Source organism: Agelaius tricolor, unplaced genomic scaffold (genome assembly GCF_023055355.1).
Source record: "Agelaius tricolor isolate 1412-34295 unplaced genomic scaffold, bAgeTri1.0.p SCAF_1, whole genome shotgun sequence".
NCBI classification, from domain to species: domain Eukaryota; kingdom Metazoa; phylum Chordata; class Aves; order Passeriformes; family Icteridae; genus Agelaius; species Agelaius tricolor.
In genome coordinates this window covers 39,769,989-39,789,618 of record NW_027269261.1, presented here as the reverse complement: position 1 = coordinate 39,789,618, position 19,630 = coordinate 39,769,989, and the positions used below count along the sequence as shown (strand labels likewise).

General features: G+C 39.5%; 1 protein-coding gene across 5 annotated transcripts in view; it reads left to right on the top strand.

Annotated features, from left to right (window-relative positions):
* The window catches only part of RPS6KA2 (ribosomal protein S6 kinase A2), a 282,442-nt gene that overhangs the window by 213,500 nt on the left and 49,312 nt on the right, over positions 1-19,630 (top strand). For 4 of the 5 annotated variants that reach the window (XM_071430768.1, XM_071430778.1, XM_071430787.1 and 1 more), the window contains 4 exons: positions 6,021-6,058; positions 6,780-6,922; positions 13,467-13,537; positions 14,363-14,451. In XM_071430768.1, the coding sequence (XP_071286869.1) occupies positions 6,021-6,058; positions 6,780-6,922; positions 13,467-13,537; positions 14,363-14,451 (341 nt within the window). The remainder of the gene's footprint in view (positions 1-6,020; positions 6,059-6,779; positions 6,923-13,466; positions 13,538-14,362; positions 14,452-19,630) is intronic. The other variant, XM_071430770.1, reaches the window with a different exon arrangement.

Sequence of the window (19,630 nt, the reverse complement as noted above, 5' to 3'; positions counted from 1 at the left end):
TCTCTATGACTCCAGTTGCAAGGTGAGAGCACTTTATATTACTGCAGACCAAGCTGAAGTGCTTCAGTGAATAGAGAAATTGGAGCTCATCTAAGGAAGAAAGGTGTCACTGATTTGTCATTGTTACATAGAAACATGTTGAAAAGGTACTGATGGAATCCAGTTTTTCTATATTTTTGTCTGAGCTGAGACCAGCCATCCCCTTCACTGTACTTCTCTGCTAAAATCCCTCCCTGAGTGTTTCCAGTCTGCCAACTGAGACAAGATTTCTTTGGAAGGAAATAAAAAAGTATCCTCACGTAACTGGAGACCTATACTCAGAGAGATCGCTGTGTAAAGTTAAGGTGGCAGCCCTCACTCTTGCATTTTCTCACTGTTGTATTTATGGTTTATGGCCTTTGATCTTCAGTTAAATGGATTAACTGTGATACAGTTTAATTTGGATGCAATTGACATAGTGTAAAATTAGCATACATGAATATTGCTGTTGTATAGGAAAGGGAATGACCCAGGAATTCATTCCTGGAGATAAAGCAGTGCCTCTGATTGAAAACCATATCCTCTAAAAATAGCTCTGTAAGTGCAAAGCCTATGTGCAGTCACACCTAGGAGAGCAGAGCATGACAGCCTATGATTTCTCTGGAACTTTAGATTTACATTAAAGAAACAGATACAGCAGAATAAAACAATTATTCTCCGGGGGAAAAATGCTCAATTTTTTGAGTTACATCTGGGAAAGTATATCTTTCTAAATAAGATTATAAGATAAAATTAGGACCATCTCAGGATGTTCTCATCCTCCCCTTGCAGGATCAAGACCATAACAGGTGTGTTGCTAACCCAGGCTTAAAGCAGCTGATGAAGACTCCATGCTCTGCACAGGAGGCCTCTTGGCAGTGCTCCAGCAGTTGTTCATCTAAAGTGCTGCTCTTAATACCTAGTTTGAAATTTCTTCACTGCCCCTGCAGGCCAATGCTCCTTGGCCTGTCCTCCTGGACGCCCCAGCCTGCTTCTTCTGCTCTCAGCAGCAGCCTCAGGGGGTTGTGAGAACATCTTTTTCCTTAGACCCTCTTCTGTACCCTAAACAATCCAGGTGCTGAACTCTTCTTCACTAGTCAGTCTTTACAGGAGTTCAGTCCTTCTTATTACTCCCCTTTGCTTTCCCTTGATTCCTCTCTCCTTTGAAGTGCAACGTGCAGAATCACACACACATCTGCAGCAGAGGCATTACCAGCATGATTACAGCACAAGGTTTGCTCTGTCAGATTCGCAGAACTAGAGATAAATTAATTAATTCATCATTTCCCAATTCTCTCTCTCTCTCTCCCTCTTTCTTCCCCTTTCTCCCCTTTATTAGACATAGGCACTGCATTAGACCTTTCATTGTTCAATGCTTTTGCTGTTCTTTGGATGTTCCCAAAATAGCTGCTGATACGTTTGAGTGTGCTTGTCAGCTCTGTAAGTATGCTAAAATAAAGCTCATTGGAATCGTTTATTTAAAACAAAACAAAAAAAACCCCTAAACAAACAGAAAAAAAACAGCTCTGTTAAAACTACTTGGAAGAACCCTCAGTACATTAAAATTTAAGGTTCACATTTTTTTTTGTTAAGATTCCCTGAGCAAAAATCCATGTTAACAATTCAAAGCTATGAGTTAATTTCAAGTGCAACTGGGAGTTGTCCTCAAGTCAGCTGTACTTACTTCAAAAAGACAAGTAATTGAGCTTTCTGGTTAAAGTCTTGTTTAGAACAAGCAGATGCTTCTCTTGAATTGTTGCAGAGAAATTCTTCTCCTTGAGTTGTCTTGGTGATTTCAGTGGCATCTCTTGTGGGACAAGGTATTGTTCAGTCACACTGGAAGCCACTGAGTTCCTTAAATGATGAGGCATGTTTTTACTTAAGAACTGCACAATCAAGCTATAAAATATGGTGTGTATATATACCTTGGTATATATGGTAAATATACCAAAATAGAAAAATGGGAACTTATCATAAGGTAGTATATGATGCATATTTTATTTCTTATGCTGTGGTTTAAGGACATGGGTGACTTAGAAATAACTCTACCATCTGAAAATGGACAGACTGTTATTAATCTTTACCATTTCTCTTTTCAGGAACCTAGGTGCACTTTGAGTTCTGGAATAGGGGCTTAGGTTAACAAGGAGAGGTGTACATTTTAAGGCCCTCAGTTGTTTACACAAGGGACAGTGTAGACACTATACTCTAAAAAAGCCAGGCACCACTTTTTAATGCAGCGTGTTGCCAACCATGACTACTGATTTATGAATGTAAGTGTCCTGTGTAGAGAGGGGAGACCTGAGAATCAGCAAGAGACAAAGGCTTATGGTGGAAAGCCTCCACTGATGTAAGCTGTCCCTTTTTGGCTTCATGGTGTCAACACAGCTACAGCGCAGAGGAATTTGCATTCAGCAGGGTGAGATAGCATGGGGGTCATGTGAACCCTGAAATGTCACAAAACACAATTTGTGAGAATCTTCATGTCTTTAGTAGGTATTTGACTGCTTCATCTGGTACTTTCATAACAAAATGAAATAAAACACTCTTGATAAAGTCTCAGGTTTTATCTCCCACCTGAAAATTTAGCTACAGTTTCTGATTAACATAAAGTGTGGGTTGAATCTTCTGCAAAACTGCTCTCACTTAGAAAGAAACTTATATCATCAAAAAAAAAAAAATCCAAAACCAAAAAAAAAAAAGAAAAAAGAAAAAAAAAGAAAAAACCAAACCAAACGCCAACCAAATGAAAAAAAAAACCAACCCCAGAGTTCCAGCTTTATTAGGTTTGGCAGAACATTGCATTGATTTGGGGATGTTGGAGCTCAAAGTAAAGCCCAGAAGACATGACTCAAAACCAAAAATAAAGAGAACAAGAGAGAAATGGGAGAGAATTGTTCAAGCCTTACAACATGATATAAAACAATGCCAACAACCCATAACAAAAGCTTTTTCCCCTGTGTTAAAGCTGCAGCAGAAGAGTTGATAAGGAGTTTGCAGTCCTAGCTCTGCTAAGAGACTTCTCCTGTAATTCAGACTGTGTCATTCCTCTACTACAAATTTAGCTGCCCCAGCCTCTAGCATGGAGATTTCCAGCCTTTATCTTCTCAAGGCGTAATTTTAAACCAAGTTCAGTGAAAGTAGTTTGAATGTTTGTGGGATGGTCTTGATGCTAAAGTGTTCAATCGTAGAATAATGGAATATCCCCAAGACAATCCCAAGGATCACACCCTGTGTCTGAGAGCATTGTCCAAACACTCCTTGAACTCTGTCAGGCTGGTGCTGTGATCACTTCCCTGGGGAGCTGTTCCAGTGCCCAACCATCCTCTGGGTGAAGAACCTTTTCCTAATATCCAACCTCAACCTTCCCTGACACAGCTTTAGGCCATTCCCTCATGTCCTGTCACTGGTCACCACAGAGAAGAGATCAGTGTCTGTCCTCCCTCTTCCCATTTTGAGAAACCTCTGGACTGTGATGAGGTCTCCCCTCAGTCTCCCCCTCTCTTAGGACACCCTTATTTTGTGACATTTTTTTGTTCCAAGCCTTTGTGTGGTTCACTTATTTATGGTGTTGGCATATTTTTCACCTTATAACTGTTATTACTGCTTTGAAGAGAAGGTTTACAATGACAGTATCCTGTAAAAGCACTCAGATATTAGACTAAAAGAATAAAATTTAAAAAAACCTCCTAGCTGAAGTTTATCATTCACTATGATTGTAACCTAGTTTAGCATTTAAAAGTAGTCAACTTTTTATGGTTTTTATAATTTCAAAACATTAATTTAGATGAAAGATTATTCTCAAGTCTGAATCATATAAAGAACTACTGGCTGGTTTTCCCCTTCCATAGAATAATACTATCTTATTTCAGATTAGTTTGTTCTGCAAATCATAGCTAAAGTAATTGTGATTGTCACAATAGAATGTCTGCTATGGATATTGTGGGATAAAAAGGAATTGTAAGGTGACAAAGATAAAAAGAGTACAGAGTATGATCAGATAATTAGTTTGCTTCTACTGTCACGGGAAAACTATTTGTCTGTTGTTGCAATTTGCATTCTTAGAAGCAGGTACTTTGTTCTATTCTTCTTAATTTCACTCTGTGATAATTCAGTGCAACAGTTGCCCTTTTTTCCCCTCACTATTAGCCTATTGTTTTCTTTTTACGTGGAATATAATCTTTGGTTAGTAGCTGTAGCATTATTTGTGCTGCCAGATGGCAAATGCAGAGGCACCCAGATGTCCAGAGGGTGCTGCCAGAGGCCACAGAGGAAGCTGCCAGCAGCCAAGGCCATGGTAGAAGGGTGGTTAGGGAACATGAGATGGAGGAAGGAACTGTAGATCACATTTTAGAGGTTATGGGATACACATCCATTGGAAGCCAGGATCTATTCATTTTGCTGCTCAAGCAAGCAGTGTGAGAAAGAGCTGCTGTATGTCTCTGACTCAACCTCAGGCAGTATTATCAGTCTGAAAGCTCTGCCAGTGTTGCCTCTCTCCCTTTAATGAGGGTAAGGCATGAGCCCTTTAACCAGGGCAAAGTATGGGGAGCACACATTGTGTGCATACCAAAGCTGTGTGGGTTTTCAATAGGAAATTATGAAATGTAAAACCCATTAAGTGTAAAATCAATGCTTCTGGGGAAATTCCCTTTGAATTGCATAGTTATTCACAAGGGTTTCCTGGGCATGGGGCAAAATTTTTGGGTGATTTCTGTGAGCTCTATTCCCCCCTCTATTTTTCCAAATCCGGGTCTGGGGAGTTCACACATTCATGCTCACTTTCACACTGGCAGGTGTTTTATTCTGTTCTCTTCTGAAGCACAAGTTTAGGGGTTGCAGTCACAAAAGTACATTTAAACATGCCTGCTATAGACTAGTACTTGAAAATTATGCATTCAAGGAAAATGTGGAGAAAGAATAAAGGTAAGATGCTTTTATTGAGAAGAAAAGGCTTTAATTATTTGACTTGTGGTGCTAACTTAGTTGCTGGCCTTTGATGACTTGCACAACAGATTTTTCTAAATATGTGAATGACAGAAGAGCATCTTTTTTCAATTATGTTTCAGTTCAGACACAACTTTTCACAAAAAGTATAGCCAATTATATTTAGTTCACTTCTATCATATTTTCTTCCTGAATAATTATAACAAATTGATTCTCTAAGAGAAGAGGAATATAGAAATAGCTGGTATCATGGTAGATCAGTTTAAAAAGAGAAATATACTGAGTTTAACTAGGACTCAGAAAGAAAAGACCAGAAGAAAGACCACCTTCATTAGTATGTCAGTTTTTATTTACCAAAATCATTATTTTTTAAATTCTGTGTTCCTTCTTGTTTCCACAAAAACTAGCATTGGTTTTTTTGTGATCTAAAGAAATGTTTTAGTGCCTTTGTGAGAAAAAAATATGTTGGCAGGTGGCAAATGTGAGAACACTTGAATTTGGCTTCCAGGCTGAATTTTCATATTTTCATCTGTGCTCTGGACAGAAAAAGAAGGCAGAGGCTGAGATCCATGCAGTTAGGCTGTGACTAGTCACTGTGCTCTACGATGACTTTTATTACTTCAGCATGAACCTTTGGACTTAATTTGATGTCGAGTGAGTCCAAGCCTTGATTATTTGTGTGATTGCCTTTTCTTATGACAAGAACAGGAAATGTGTAGCTCCTTCTCCTGCTGGAAGCATAAACCCTGCAGCTGCTGTCTTTGAGCACCCTGTTCTTCCTGAGCTCTGTTTACATGCCCACCTTGAACATCCTGTGGAGGACAGAGGAGGCTCCTCATGGAACTGCCTCAGGCTGTGCATGCTTCAACATGAGATTTAAAATATATTTGAGGTTCATTTTTCTTTCTTTTTCATAGAATCCACTAAGGTTTTGTGTACATAAGTATTTGAATCTTGCGATGTTTCCTTACCTGACTTAAACATCTTTAATTCATGTTTTTTAACTGCACTTTGTGCCTGGCTAATGAATGAATCTTTCTTTTTTTGCTTTATAGCATTCTTCTTGATGAAGAGGGTCACATTAAGATAACAGGTATGTGAGAAACAGAAAACTTCACGCCTATAAGCTGATTTTTTTTCCTGCACTATCTTGCATGCATCCTGGTCTTTGGTTGAAAGGAGATTACTTACAAAAACTAGAAGCCAGAAGAGTTTCAGTGTTGAGCTTCTCTGTCAATTTGTCAGCCCCCCTGCTGCACAGCACATAGAGAACATAGCATTTTCTTGGTAAAATTGTGCTCTTGACTGATGTGAAGCAGGCAGGTTTTGCTGCTTGCCACTGTGGATAGAAGGATGCTTCTAATATGACTATTTAATCTAGGCAGAGGATGGCTGGAAAGACATCCCTTTCCCACTCTAGAGGCACTTTCTAGCCAACCTTTTCACTGGTGTAATCTGGGATTATTATTCCTAATACTTTGGAATATAGCTGCACAGGAATCCTCACTAGCATTGCCTTCACCAAACCTGAGCACTATATATCTGCTTATTTGAACTCCCTTCTGCCCTGAGCCAGAACCTCATTCTGCACAGGGAAAATGAGATTCCTGTTCTTAGGTTGTATTAACAAGTGCCAGGCACTCCACCTAGGCAGGGCTCCAGCACCCTCATGCCTGTGGCCTCTTTCTGCACAGGGACAGGAGGGCACTTCCCCAACTGGTTGGCGTGTTTTGTTCAAACAATTTAAGACCGCAAAAGCATAAATAATAACTTTTAGAGAGCTGACAAACCCTGCTCTGCTTCAATTTGTGTAGATTTTGGTCTGAGCAAAGAAGCCATTGACCACGACAAGCGAGCGTACTCGTTCTGCGGGACGATTGAGTACATGGCCCCCGAGGTGGTGAACCGGCGCGGGCACACGCAGAGTGCCGACTGGTGGTCCTTTGGCGTGCTCATGGTAAGGCACAAACTCTGCTCATCTGCTTCAGGGGTGGCTGGGGGAGGCATCAGATCCCTCTGATAAAAATTGCAGTGTCAGGGAGGTTTTTCAGAGAGGTTTCGTATCACTGTAGGACGCAAAACGACACGACGCGGACTCGCTGCTCTTCCCAAGGTAAAAAAGGGACCTTTATTTTTCTGACTCCAGCATTTAGACATTTCCAAAAGTGACAGTGGATTATAGGGTGAAAGTGCCACTTCTCCAGTGACAGTGGACAAACCACCATTCTCTTCTATAAAAGAATGCAAAATAAGTTATTTACATAAAGTGTATGAGAAAGTTCATTACAAGAATATAAACATCAGAAGGCTTAGAAAATCTTAAAAAATCAGGGCAACAGTATTGCACTCTCCTCAAGCCAGCCTTTTAAAATGACATGTTCAGATGTTAACCTGCCTCCCCCACCCTGCACCCCTCCAGCCTCTTCAGTCTGTGTGCTATTGTTGCAGAGGCAGATGAAAAGATCTAGAAGTTGGTTTGTGACACTGTGATTTTTTTTCAAAGCTGTATGAACCCTGTTTTGGAAGCATTGTTTTATCAAACATAGTGCTGTCCCTTGTGCCCAGACTCCAGGCACCTGCTCCTCTCACAGGGCTATGTTTGGATAACAGAGCTGGTGCTGCTCTCTCCTGAGGTGTGCAGGCTGCAGATCCACCCTGTGCTCTGGGCATGGCCATCCCCAGCCAGCTGTGGCTCACAGGGCACCTCACCATGTTTGTCACAGCAGAACCAGGGCAGAGTCAGAAATTAGCATAGCAATGTGCTCTTCCAACACTGCACCATTTTCTGTGGTTTGGAGGCTTGTTTTGGTAGTTATATATTGCACTACATACCAAAATCCAGAGAATATGTTTAAATTTTGTTTACCTGAAGTGGACTACTGATGCCACCAGAGGAAGCATAGGAAGAAATGTGAAAAACAGTGAAAATTTGGGTTGGGGAGGGTGTACATCACTGATCTAGCAGGTTGGCAGCAGTTAATCTACATAAATATTGTAATTTATTGCCTGAATTACAAAAGGAGTGGAATATCCTTATCTCCTGTGGCCACAAATCCTTTTGGGGATACTCAGCATTCTTAAACCATGTACATTTATTCACAAAAATCAATAGGGTATGTCTCACAGAATAAATCTATCCCTACCCTTTAACTTTTTTATTATACATTTATTTTTGGTGAATAGCTGAGTCTTCTCACTCTTTGTCTCCCATTAAAAGATGGTGCATATGGTATATAGATTGTTCTTCTTTCACCAGTTAATAAACTCTTAATAAACTGGACTCTTCCTCCCTGGGTTTTGCTAGGCTTTCTTTTTTTCTTTTTTCCTTTCCATTCCTCTTTTCAACTCTCCCCTAAGGATTCAGCAGATTAGAATCCCTATAAAAGAAGATGAATTAAAGAAAGTAAAACCCTTTTAACTCCAAGGTAATGTTTTAAGCCTTTAAGTGTTACCAGACATCTTAGAGAAAAATATGTCAATCAGTTCAACCTTTTTTCCTTTTCAACATTTATCTGGTTGGGACCAAAAAAAGTTTATTTCCACACACTGAACAGCTGGGAGGATTTTCTGATTCTGTCTTTCCTTCTGCTCTTTTCTCCTTGTTTTCCTTGTTCTGTCACACGTATGTTCTATTATGGGAGCTTTTTTTTTGGTCAGTCTGAAAAACTGAAGATAATTAAATTGTATTCAAATTATTTATTAGCATTTCTTCCTAAGCATTTTGCAGAATGATTTAAAATAGATGAAGAAAATAAACCAGTTGATGAAATATGCATAGATTCAAAAGAAGTGTATGTGATAGTGTAATTTTCATGTCTAAAATTCTTATCAAAAAAGGGAACATATTATGCCTATAGTTATAGCATGGCCTGTATCTTCCTCATCACCAGAGCCAGCAAATACTCTCTTTTCTGTTCTGTTCTGTGAAGAGGGATTGCTGCTTCTCTTGCCAACCCCCATTGACCAGGGCACAGACTAGAATCAAACTGAATGATCCTTGCACACTCCTTAAGTGTGGCATGTTGTGATTAGTAATACCAAAACAAACTTGTCTGAAAATGACTAAGTTCTGGTCTTATTTATTAATTGTGTTATTAATTATTTTGTGAATTACTATTCACCAGGATTTTTACCGTCAATAACAGTAAAACTTCATTTACTGCCAGCTAGGTCTTTCACACAGGCCATACAACTGAATCTGTTACCTGCTCTGTTTGTTTGCTGCTCAGTTTATTTGAGTTGTTTTATGGTAGCTTACTGTATGTCAGCAGGTGTAGTTACACAAATCTTAAAATTTGCCCCTTCCAGCATTCCCAAGGACAGTCCCTGCTTCTCATTAAGTATGAGGTGATGACTGCTGAAACACTCTGTAATTTCTGCTGGTGAATTTATGTGGTTTATCATAACCAGACAGTTTTTCTTTTCTGCCTTTCTGTATCTTGCTCACTGCACTGGAGGTTTTGGATAGGATATACTCTGCAAAAGCTTTGCATCAAGAGATCTTCATGTACAAGGGTTTGGCCTACATTGTTAAAAAGTTGGATGTGTAACTAATACCTTTTCAGCTCCACTGCAAGTCTTGTTGCCCACACTGCCATCTCTGGAGCCCAGATAAACTGGTCTGCGTGATCTAACATGTTAAAACCTCTTAGAAGGGCTCACAAAGCAGTACTTTTGTAGTTCATCCTACCAGCTGATTTACAAGGTCACAGACCTTAGGAAAGTTGTATCTCTTTCACTTCAGGAAAAAACCACTCTACACCTTTGAGAGTCATGTGAGCAGAGAGGGGAATATAATTAGAGAAATGGCTGTGATGACTTGGTAGCAGTCCCAAACCAGAAAAAATGTGTTCATACGTGTTAGCAAGTAATTAAGTCTTCACAAGAAAAGAAAATGTCCGTTTGGTATCCAAAATACTCAGCTCTGTACTACTTTTGTAGTAACTATACTATGACATTGGACAAATCAAGGCAAGACATCAAAGTATCAATCTTCTTTTACAAAGTCCCATTATTACAGTTTTTTTATTCCCAGTGCAAGAGATGGTCTTCATGAACATTATTTTGAATGTTTAAGCTCGTTGCTATGTTAAGGGGTTCAACCCTAATTCATTATGTTTCACACACAGAGATAATGAAAAATATTCAATGCATTTTGCAGGTATTAAACTGAGTGCTTGAACAGTTCTCAGATACCTGGAAAATGACTGGAAGTGTTGAGAGGACAACCTGACCATTCTGATGAGAGTGTCTCACTCTGTTTTCCAAAATGGAATGGTTTCAAGGGTCTTTGTAACTCTGAGTTTTATCTTGTGCTCACCATACTTGAGAAGACTTGGGCTGAAGTAGTTTGCACAACCTGCTCTCCTTCCATCCATTAGGAAGATTCCTGTGGTCGTTACTCAGGCTGAGGATTTTTTTCTCACTCATTATCTTCTTCAATAACCTTCCTGGGTCACTTCTTGAATCCTGAATTTCCCTAGGAAATGTGGCATTCTTTTCCAAGGTCTTCCCACTTGTATATCTTCTGGGAGGTGCTCATGCTTTGCCTACCAAAATTGGAGACTACCCTGAAAACTGGAGAAAGGGAGCACTGCATAGTATATTGAGATCTCAGCAGGGATTATGTGACTTCAGAGGCCCATTAAGCCTAATTCTGTGGTTCTCTAAATAGGCATCTGAACTGGAAAAAAGAATATTTGCCTTTCTTGCACATGCTTTGGTACAGAAAGGAAGTCAAGGTTGGAGGGAGGTGCAGCCTTCAGAAGTCTAACAGAAGATGGCTCTCTGAAAACACCTGGGAAGTGAATTGGTGGGAAGGAAGGAGCAAACAGATGGTTTCCGCAGATTGGGAAGTAGGGAAAATGAAAATTGAGCCCCCCCAGCAAAACTATAGGGACTGCTTTAATGGACAAAAATACTGCAGAGTTCATTCATCCCTAGTCTCAGCTTCTTGTCAACCTTCTGTGACCCCCTCTGTATTTGTGTGCATGAGTGTGAGCAGCATGGTCTCACTTCTGTTTTCATTTCCAGGTTTAGCAAGATTTTTGACTTTTTGGAAAAATCAGGAGGAAGACAGGTCACTGTGCAGTGAAATGATAGTTTTAACTGAGGAAATGAACAATTTCAATCTTTTTTCAGTCTTGTTCTTTCATTTTGAACCTTCAACAGATTTAGTTGGACTGCAATTGAGAAACTAATGCTTTCTTCCAGATGCTGCTTAGCTAAGTTCATTAAAGCAAAAAGCTCTGGTACACCTAATTTACATGGTTGCCTTTCACTTTAAATATTGATGTTAACTGCATTTCTTCTGAACCTGAATTAATCTCAGCATGAGGCCTGCACAACTGGAGACGTGGTAACGAAGTGCTGGCCATTACAGCAGCACAGTGAATGCTTCCTGCAGCCTCCATAGCTGTCATTTCCCCTGCTCCCTCCTGCAACTTACGTTTCTTCCAGATTCCTTCCTTCTTGTTTCCATCCCTTGCAGCCATGGTGCATTTGCAGGTATTCCTGGGATATTGGGGTGGGTGGGAACTACAGTCATTTCCCACATAGTCACAGACCAAGCTGTTGCTTGTATCTGTATCATTTGCACCAGCAGTGTCAAGCCCATTTATGCCAGCATAAACGAGACATAGCAGCCATTGTTGGTGCCACTAAATTAGATTTATTATAGTAACACGGTGATGTGAGCAAGTGTAAGTGAACATGAGGTACTTACCGTGAGCATCAACGCTCTAGGAATCATGAGGAGGGTTTTGTACAATCTGTACCATTTCTGCTGCTGCCCTGGGAAGCAATGTTCTCTGCCCTTCATTCCCAATCCCATTTTATCAGGACTAGGCTTTAATAGGACAGAATTACTTTGAAAATGGTATTTAAGCTCCAGTGTCATCTAGGCAGGTTTAAAAATTTTCCCCCTTTATGTTTCTTTGTAGAAAACGAGCTGCTTTCCTCCAGGTCTACCAGGAAGGTCTTTTCTTGCCTCTCCTAACCCAAGCAGAAGTTAATGCATTTGTTTTTCTAAATCTTGTTTATATTTGGCAGCCATATAAATTTGTTTAAAGTGGTTTTATTTATGTTTCTACTATGCATTTTAGTGCCTTGAGGTAATTTGTTACTAATGAAAATTAATCCTTCAATTAACTATATTCAGTTAGTTATCTGGCTTCTAAACATCTCCTCTGCCCTTCTCCCAAAATTAGCATAGCAGGTTCACCATTAGTTTTCTTCTTTTTTCTATATTTTTCTTCTGGTATAGCTGTATTTAATCTGGGCAAGAGGAAGGGTCAGGCTGTGGGGCAGTCTGACACAAGTTTTGGTAATGAAAGAATCTTTCTTAGCACAAATGTGCTTTCTGGGAGCCCTGTGGTTTCTTGTGAGATAAGGTACAAAAAGTATGTAAAGCTTGAAGAATCTTTCCTGCCTTAGCAGGTGTTTACTTACGGCAATGAGTATTAATTATTAGATTAATTAATTACACTAATTAATTAGCTTACTATAGCAGAAGAGATCCAAAGCCTGAGTGACAGACACAAACAAGTAACAGTTCACCTTACCCTCAATGGGCACAATTTTCCTTTGTGTCCAAGGTGAATTATGTTCTTGGTGTCTTTATGTTTGGTGATGCACAGCCTTCAGCCTCCCTTAGTCAGAGCAAGCAGCTGCCACTCCATGAAACCCCATGGTGAGAGCTGTGTGAAAGACCTGCTGTTGAATCCAAGTTAGGCAAGCTTCTTCAGCTGGGGTTCATTCTTTTTTTTCACTTCTTACAGATGTGAAATTCCTGTCAAATTTACTGAAAGTGCTAATCTGTCTCCAAGGAACCATAACTGATTGATGTTTCAACACTTGACTTAGGCAAATAATTGATGATGACTGTTGAGTTTTGCTTTGAGATTTGGGTTCAGTTATATGTGATACTTTTGAGATTCATCACTGAGTACAGCCAGAGGAACCAAAGCAGGAGAGAAAAGTCACACTCAAAAGCCTTGAGAATGTGGGGTTTAGTCTTGTTTCTCCTGCAAAATATCGGAGAGGTATCTCTAAGTGTTGCAAATACACAATCAGAGAGGTGGTTTGACTCAGCATGAAAAGGTGGGGAGTGGCATATCAAGTCCATTTTCTTTGCATGGTAGACTATGCCAAACACCTAAGAAGAGCCATATCCATGCAGGATAAGGGTCCTTCCAAACAAATACCTCATTGCCAGCATTGATCATAAAACAACAGGTGCTGGAGGAAGTACCATATGTGATACTTCTTCCCAAACATACCAAAACTTGACAACAACAACAATCTGTGTAAACAGTTCGTAACACATCTCTGGAATGGAAGAGTCATCCAGACTTGCTGTGCCATTTTTTTGTGTGCACAGGTTGTTGGATCATTTCTTTTCCTCTAGTTTTCAGTTGTGTTGGAAATAGAAGATGGATGTGGTCAGCTATGCAGACCATCCCCATGCACATTTGATTTACCATTTTGTTGCTACTCCACAGTTTGAGATGCTGACGGGATCATTACCCTTCCAGGGAAAAGACAGAAAGGAGACAATGGCACTCATTCTCAAGTGAGTATCAAAACTGCTTTCATTCTTCTAACTGTGAGTTAACTCTACCCTCTGGAGACTCCATAGGGCCCAAGTATTTGATGAGTAGAGAATAATTATGGGTGTAATGAACTTTCCAAAGCCTTGCAAGGTGTGAATTTAGTAAGACATGCAAAGCTGATGCCTGTGTCTAAAATTGCCTTCAGAATAAACAATAGGAAGTGAATTACTGAGAGGGCCTACAAAACAAATTTATCTAACATTTTGTGACAATCTCAGTATCCATGAAATGTGGGAAAGTCAGATTTCTGCAGGACATCTTATATTTTATTGTTGCCAAGTTTCAAATCTTTTCCTTTGCAATGTCCCAGTCATTAATGCTAATTGCAGACAAAAGTATCTGAAGCTCAGCTTTGCTCACTAGTGCATTTTTTAATGTAGTGGTGAATGGCCAAGACAAAAGTTTTGTTCTCTTTAAACAGCATGCAGTTGAGTATACATTTTTTTCATTAAGTTTGATTGTTTAAATTCCTCTTGATTCCCTAATTTATTCTAGCAAACTAAAAAAGTGAAAAAATTTGGTGGGAAAATTACCTATTTAGGTTGCAAAAGTTAAATGAGATTCATTAGAGCTGCTCTACCTCTAGTGATGTCAGTGGTAAAACCTTCCTTAAGATCAGCACAATAAGATCAGCTTCTCATTCTGCACTGTGCTCAGGTCGCCTTTGGTCACAGATTTCACGTGTCTGCCCATCCTGATTGCTACAGTTCAGCTGTTTCCGCCACAGTGGGATGGAAAAAAAGCTTGAAAAATCTATTTTCTTTTCAAGTGTTGTGTTCTTTCAGGGCCAAGCTGGGAATGCCACAGTTTTTGAGCATAGAAGCCCAGAGCCTGCTGCGAGCCCTCTTCAAAAGGAACCCCTCCAACAGATTAGGTACGTGTGGTTTGGTCAGCACATTCCTTATGTGCTCCCTGCCTTGTCAGGGGGTGAGTTGTACCTCTCAGCTCACCTTTTCCAGTGGTTATCCTCTTCATTACATGGCATTTTGGCATTCCTTCCCCAGAGCACAGTGAGCCTTCAGCATCACTAGAGAAATGTGTAAGGAGTACAGGCAAAGCCTTAAAATCCAAAACATGATATTAACTTGTGTTTCACTTTTTTAGTAAAGAGGGTGAGTGAACTGCCAGCTTTTATGAATGATTTAAGGTATCTGCTGTGTATCATACAGGGAACTGAGAAACAAGTGTGGTTTGAAACCTTATAATTTAGCTACAAATCTCAGGTTTCATCTCTCCCATTCCCAAATGCATTTCAATCCTGTCTTGCTCTGTTAGCTAGGGGAAGTCTTGCAGTAGACTTTATTCTTTATTACCCAGATAGATCATCTCCTTTTTACTGATGTTGATGCCTTGAAGTGGCTACCATGAACAGAGGCTAGACAGAGTTAAGAGAATAAAGTGGGTATTTATTAAAGGTCTTTAATAGATACACCTTGGGCAGTGCAAAAGCCGCACAGAGGCTACACCCAAGATGGACAATGGTCATGAGTTTTTTCAGACAGTATAAGTTTGGTCTATTTGCATATCAGGGGTTAATTCTCCAATTACAGCTTCATGTAATGAAGCCATATTCCCCAGCTCACTCCCCACAATTCACTTTTGTTTATACTTTTTGGGGCCTAAGGCTGTGCTGTGTCCTTGGGTCTCAGGCCTACAGGGATTGTTTTGTTTAACAAAAAATGAAGACAGTTAATTACACTTTATATGGAGTTTAGACCTATGCACTAATGCAGTATGGGATTTGAAAGATATAAAAGCTAAAATCTTAAGGCATCAATGTTTCTTCACCCTTTGTTAATAGTCCTGTTTAGATTGTGATAAACTAAACATATATATTGTATAATATATCTTATGTCATCTGTACCTTTGTTTATGGGTTTTATTAATAAATTAATTGCATTTGATGAGGTCATGAACAATGCCTATGGCATGACTTCCACTGCAGGTTTTGTCATTGTTCCCCATAGGCATGTGGGGACAGCCCACTCAAGCCCAGGGCTGGTGGCAGTGGGGAGCCAGTCCTGCAGCTTGTCACTGTGGCCTGTCTCCTGCCAGGGGGGATCCCATGTGGCCCAAGAGGGAATGCCTTCCCATTTGTTTTACCTCTTGATCAAAATGGTAGCTTGTATTCCGATGTGCTGCCAACACAAGAGTAGAAAAACACATTTTCTCAGCAGGTTTCAATTGCTCTCAAGAAATTTGTTTTACACTGGAAAAAATAGAGTATTGGGATTTCTAGGTTTAATCTCTCTTCAAAAAATTAGGTGCTGCACTAAATATGAACTTTTTCCCACTCCCTACCTCTGTTTCTTTCTGCTGTTTCCTCCCTGTCTCCATCTTGTCGCAGACATCTTTCATTAAAATCCCTTCATTAGGATTTTTCCTGCTGAGAAATTTCAGCAACAAGATGTAAACAATGGTTATCTGCTGCTGTGGAATGCAACAGGTCCATCTGTGATTGCCCCATCTTGGATGTTTATAATTAATGGCCAATCAAGGCTGAGCTATCTCAGAGTCCAGGAGAGCTGCCTTTGTTATCATTCTATTCTATTCTACTCTTAGCTAGCCTGCTGAGGAAACCTTTCTTTCTATTTTTCTTTTTAGCATAGTTATAATGTAACATATATATATATATATATCATAAAATAATAAATCAAGCCTTCTGAACATGGAGTCAACATTCTCGTCTCTTCCCTTGTCCAAGAACCCCTGTGAACACTGTCACACCATCTCTTGGTTTTATGCTGCTCTGCACATTTTGTGGCTTCTTACCAGTTGCTATCCATCCAAATGGAGCTCTAGTGAAGTCAGTGGGAGTTTCTGGATACCAGTCCTTATAAAGCTGCTCACTAAAAATTAGATTTAGGCAAAACAATTCTAGCTCTTATATGTTAATAATGGGGAGTTGCTAGGGATCAGGTTTTTAAAACCTGAGGTGTATTGAAATACTGGGAAGGCTTGGAGGAAAGAGAGAGAGAGAGAGAGAGAAGGAGAGAGAGAGAGAGAGAAAGAAAAAGAAAGAAAGAAAAAGAAAGAAAGAAAGAAAGAAAGAAAGAAAGAAAGAAAGAAAGAAAGAAAGAAAGAAAGAAAGAAAGAAAGAAAGAAAGAAAGAAAGAAAGAATAATACAAATGTCCAAGGAAATAAAATCTTAAAGGGTAACAAAAAAATAGATCTTACTATTTCAAGGATAACAGTGGAAAGCTCCTGAAGGCATTCTCTGTTTTAACTGATTGAGAATCAGCACAAAGGAAGATGGAAAGGAACCTGTTGATAACAAAAGAAGAAAAGCTTGAATAGTTGGCCTAGATACTGAACAGAAGTCAGTAGATAAAAGGACTGCTTCAGCCTTGTGGATTTTAGCTTTTTCTGGGAAAGGAACAATAACATTTAAAGAAAAGTAGACCTAGACATCCCAATTTGAAAAATCTTAGGAAAATTAATGAAGCATGCTAAAATAAAGGAACCATATTCTGGAACAAACACTTGATTTCAGACATTGTTTCATAAATTTGAAAATATGGAAAGTGCATTTAGTTCCAAAATTCAATTTTAAACATTTGCAAGATAAAATATGGGTTTTTTGCCATTTGATTTTGGTATCTTAACAAACAGAAGTAAAGATTGATAATGTATTCTGAAATTTTGCTTTGAAATTGTGTTTTGAAGCTTTGAATTATTAATGGAAGAAATATTCAGGTTGAAGCGAGTTAGACAAGACTGAAAAGAAACTTAGAAATCTGATTTACCTGCTTCTCTTTTTAAGTCTGGTGCCCATATTAATATTTGTGACAAATTTTTAAGGAATGGAACATCTTCCTTTGGTATCCCTGGTTTTGGGCACTTTTTGTTCTTTTCTGAGCCTACTTGCTGTACAAATAGTCTGCATAGCACTGCTTTGGTAGTATTGCTCTAACAAATTTCAGATTATGGATAAGCATAATTTTAAATTCTTAAACTAACTGAATACCCAGACAAATAAGGAGTAAGTACTCAGAAGTAAAACTTTAGGATGAAAGTGTTAGTTACATTTCCAGGAACTAGGTAAGAGACTTGCTCTAAGGCCTGGATCTCTCAGGTAGGTAAATAAATTATTTATTACTTAACATGATTATTTAAGAAATAGAAATTAAAAATTTATTTTATATAAAAAACATATTATCTAACAACTCCCTGTGCTGCTGAGCAGTATGAAAGTGTTCAGGGTCCTTATAATTGAGAAGCTCGGCCAAGAAAGTTTAAAATAAAAGCATAGGCCCATAGACTCAGAGTAAAAGCCAAGGAAATCATTACTATTTTCTTAATCCCATGTTCTCAGGTAAGATATAGTCTGCTTTGGCACATAGAAAACTTCAGGCTTTAACTTTTTTAAATGATGAGTTCAAACAGAAAACAGCTTTCACCTTTGTCAGAGTGACTGTAAGGCTTTCTCATAACCCTTAGAAAAATACCTCAAAAATTCTAGCTCACTAAAAAGATTCTGAAGCTGTAGAGACACTTAAATTTTATTATCTGAAACTGAAAAGCTAGAAACTCTTTCTGATTGATTTGAATATCCAAGTAATCAACCTTCAAGTTTCTTAGGGCTTCTTTTTCCCCCTTAATATTTCAGGGCTCGTGTTGTCCATAATGATTCAGTAATCAAAACCAATTAAAAATAGAACATCCTACTCTTACTGTTTGCAGGCACTTTTATTGCAGGCATAAAACTTAGATAATTAAATTCTCACTTAGTAATGTGAGGCTGCTTTTATATAAATGCACTCTCTAATATGTTTAAACTGGCAAGTTGATCTGAAATAATTATTTATCTTCTCAGACCCTCATGGGACTGGATGGCACGTAAGAATATCTGCAGACAATAGCTTGATTGTGCTGATTATTCTTGACTGATAGGTCTTATTACCAAATTGAAGTTAAAAACCCCAAACTCACTAGAAGCCTTGAGGAAGGTGAAAGGTTTGTGGTCGTGCGCTGTGCTGGTGCCTGCTGTGCTTCAGATGTTTGCTGAATACCCATCTCTGTGCCAGGAAATGTCCATCCCCATGCAGCAGGCCTTTACAGTCCTGACCTCTGCAGTGCTATTCTTTTCTCCATGAAAGCACATCTCTTCTCAGTACCCCTGTAGATGTGCAGGTGGTAGATGAGTGGCTGAAACATGCTGAGCAAATCCAGAGAGACTCCACTATAAGCACTGATGCCTGATGTCTCCCAAGGACTTTTGCAGCGGGGTCAGGGCTGTCCTCCTGGCTCCCAGAGCTGTTCCTGAATGCACCCTTGGGCCACTTCCCTCCTCCAGCTGAGGAGAGGGCCAGGCCACCTGCTGCTGCCTGCAGCCACAGTACACAGTCCAGGAAGGGGTTGTGGGCTACACCAGCAGTTCTCACGGCAGGGAAGGTCAGGGAATAAAAACTGCAGGAAGTGCTGAACATTCTCCATAGCATAAAATCAGTTGCTAAGAATTGGAAGTGAACCACTCCTTGCAAAATGAGGCTGTTACCATCCTAATTCTCTTTAATATATTAAGCCCTTGCACTTTACAACATATTCCTTCTGTGCCAGTGCTGAGGTGGCCCCAACTGGGAAATGAAACTTTTTCAAACAAATGCCTGCCTGAACTGCATGCTTGAACTTCTTACCAAACATTGCAGCCCCCACTAAAAGAAGTAACTGAGGGTGGACTTTTTTTTCTTAGTCCTTATTTCTATAGGTTTGTGGGAAAAGGAATGACAACAGTAGCAAAAATTGTGTCTTTCAAATAGATGATCTGAAAAAAAGCATGTCATTCTCAGTACACAGTGACATATCCATTAGGCTAAGCAAGAGAGAAAACAGAAGCAGTGGGAAAGGGGCAGAGCAGAGAAAATTGAATGCATTAACAATTATCCTCAGTCTAGTTTATGCTACTTACAGTGTCTTACAGTGTCTGAGTATTTATCCCAGTCCTGCAAAATCAGTTTGGCACTTGGGTTTCCTCCTGATGTGGTAAAGGACATTTACTGCACGTTGCAGTTTCCAATTGCCACCACTGAACTCAAAGCACTTTTCACAGATA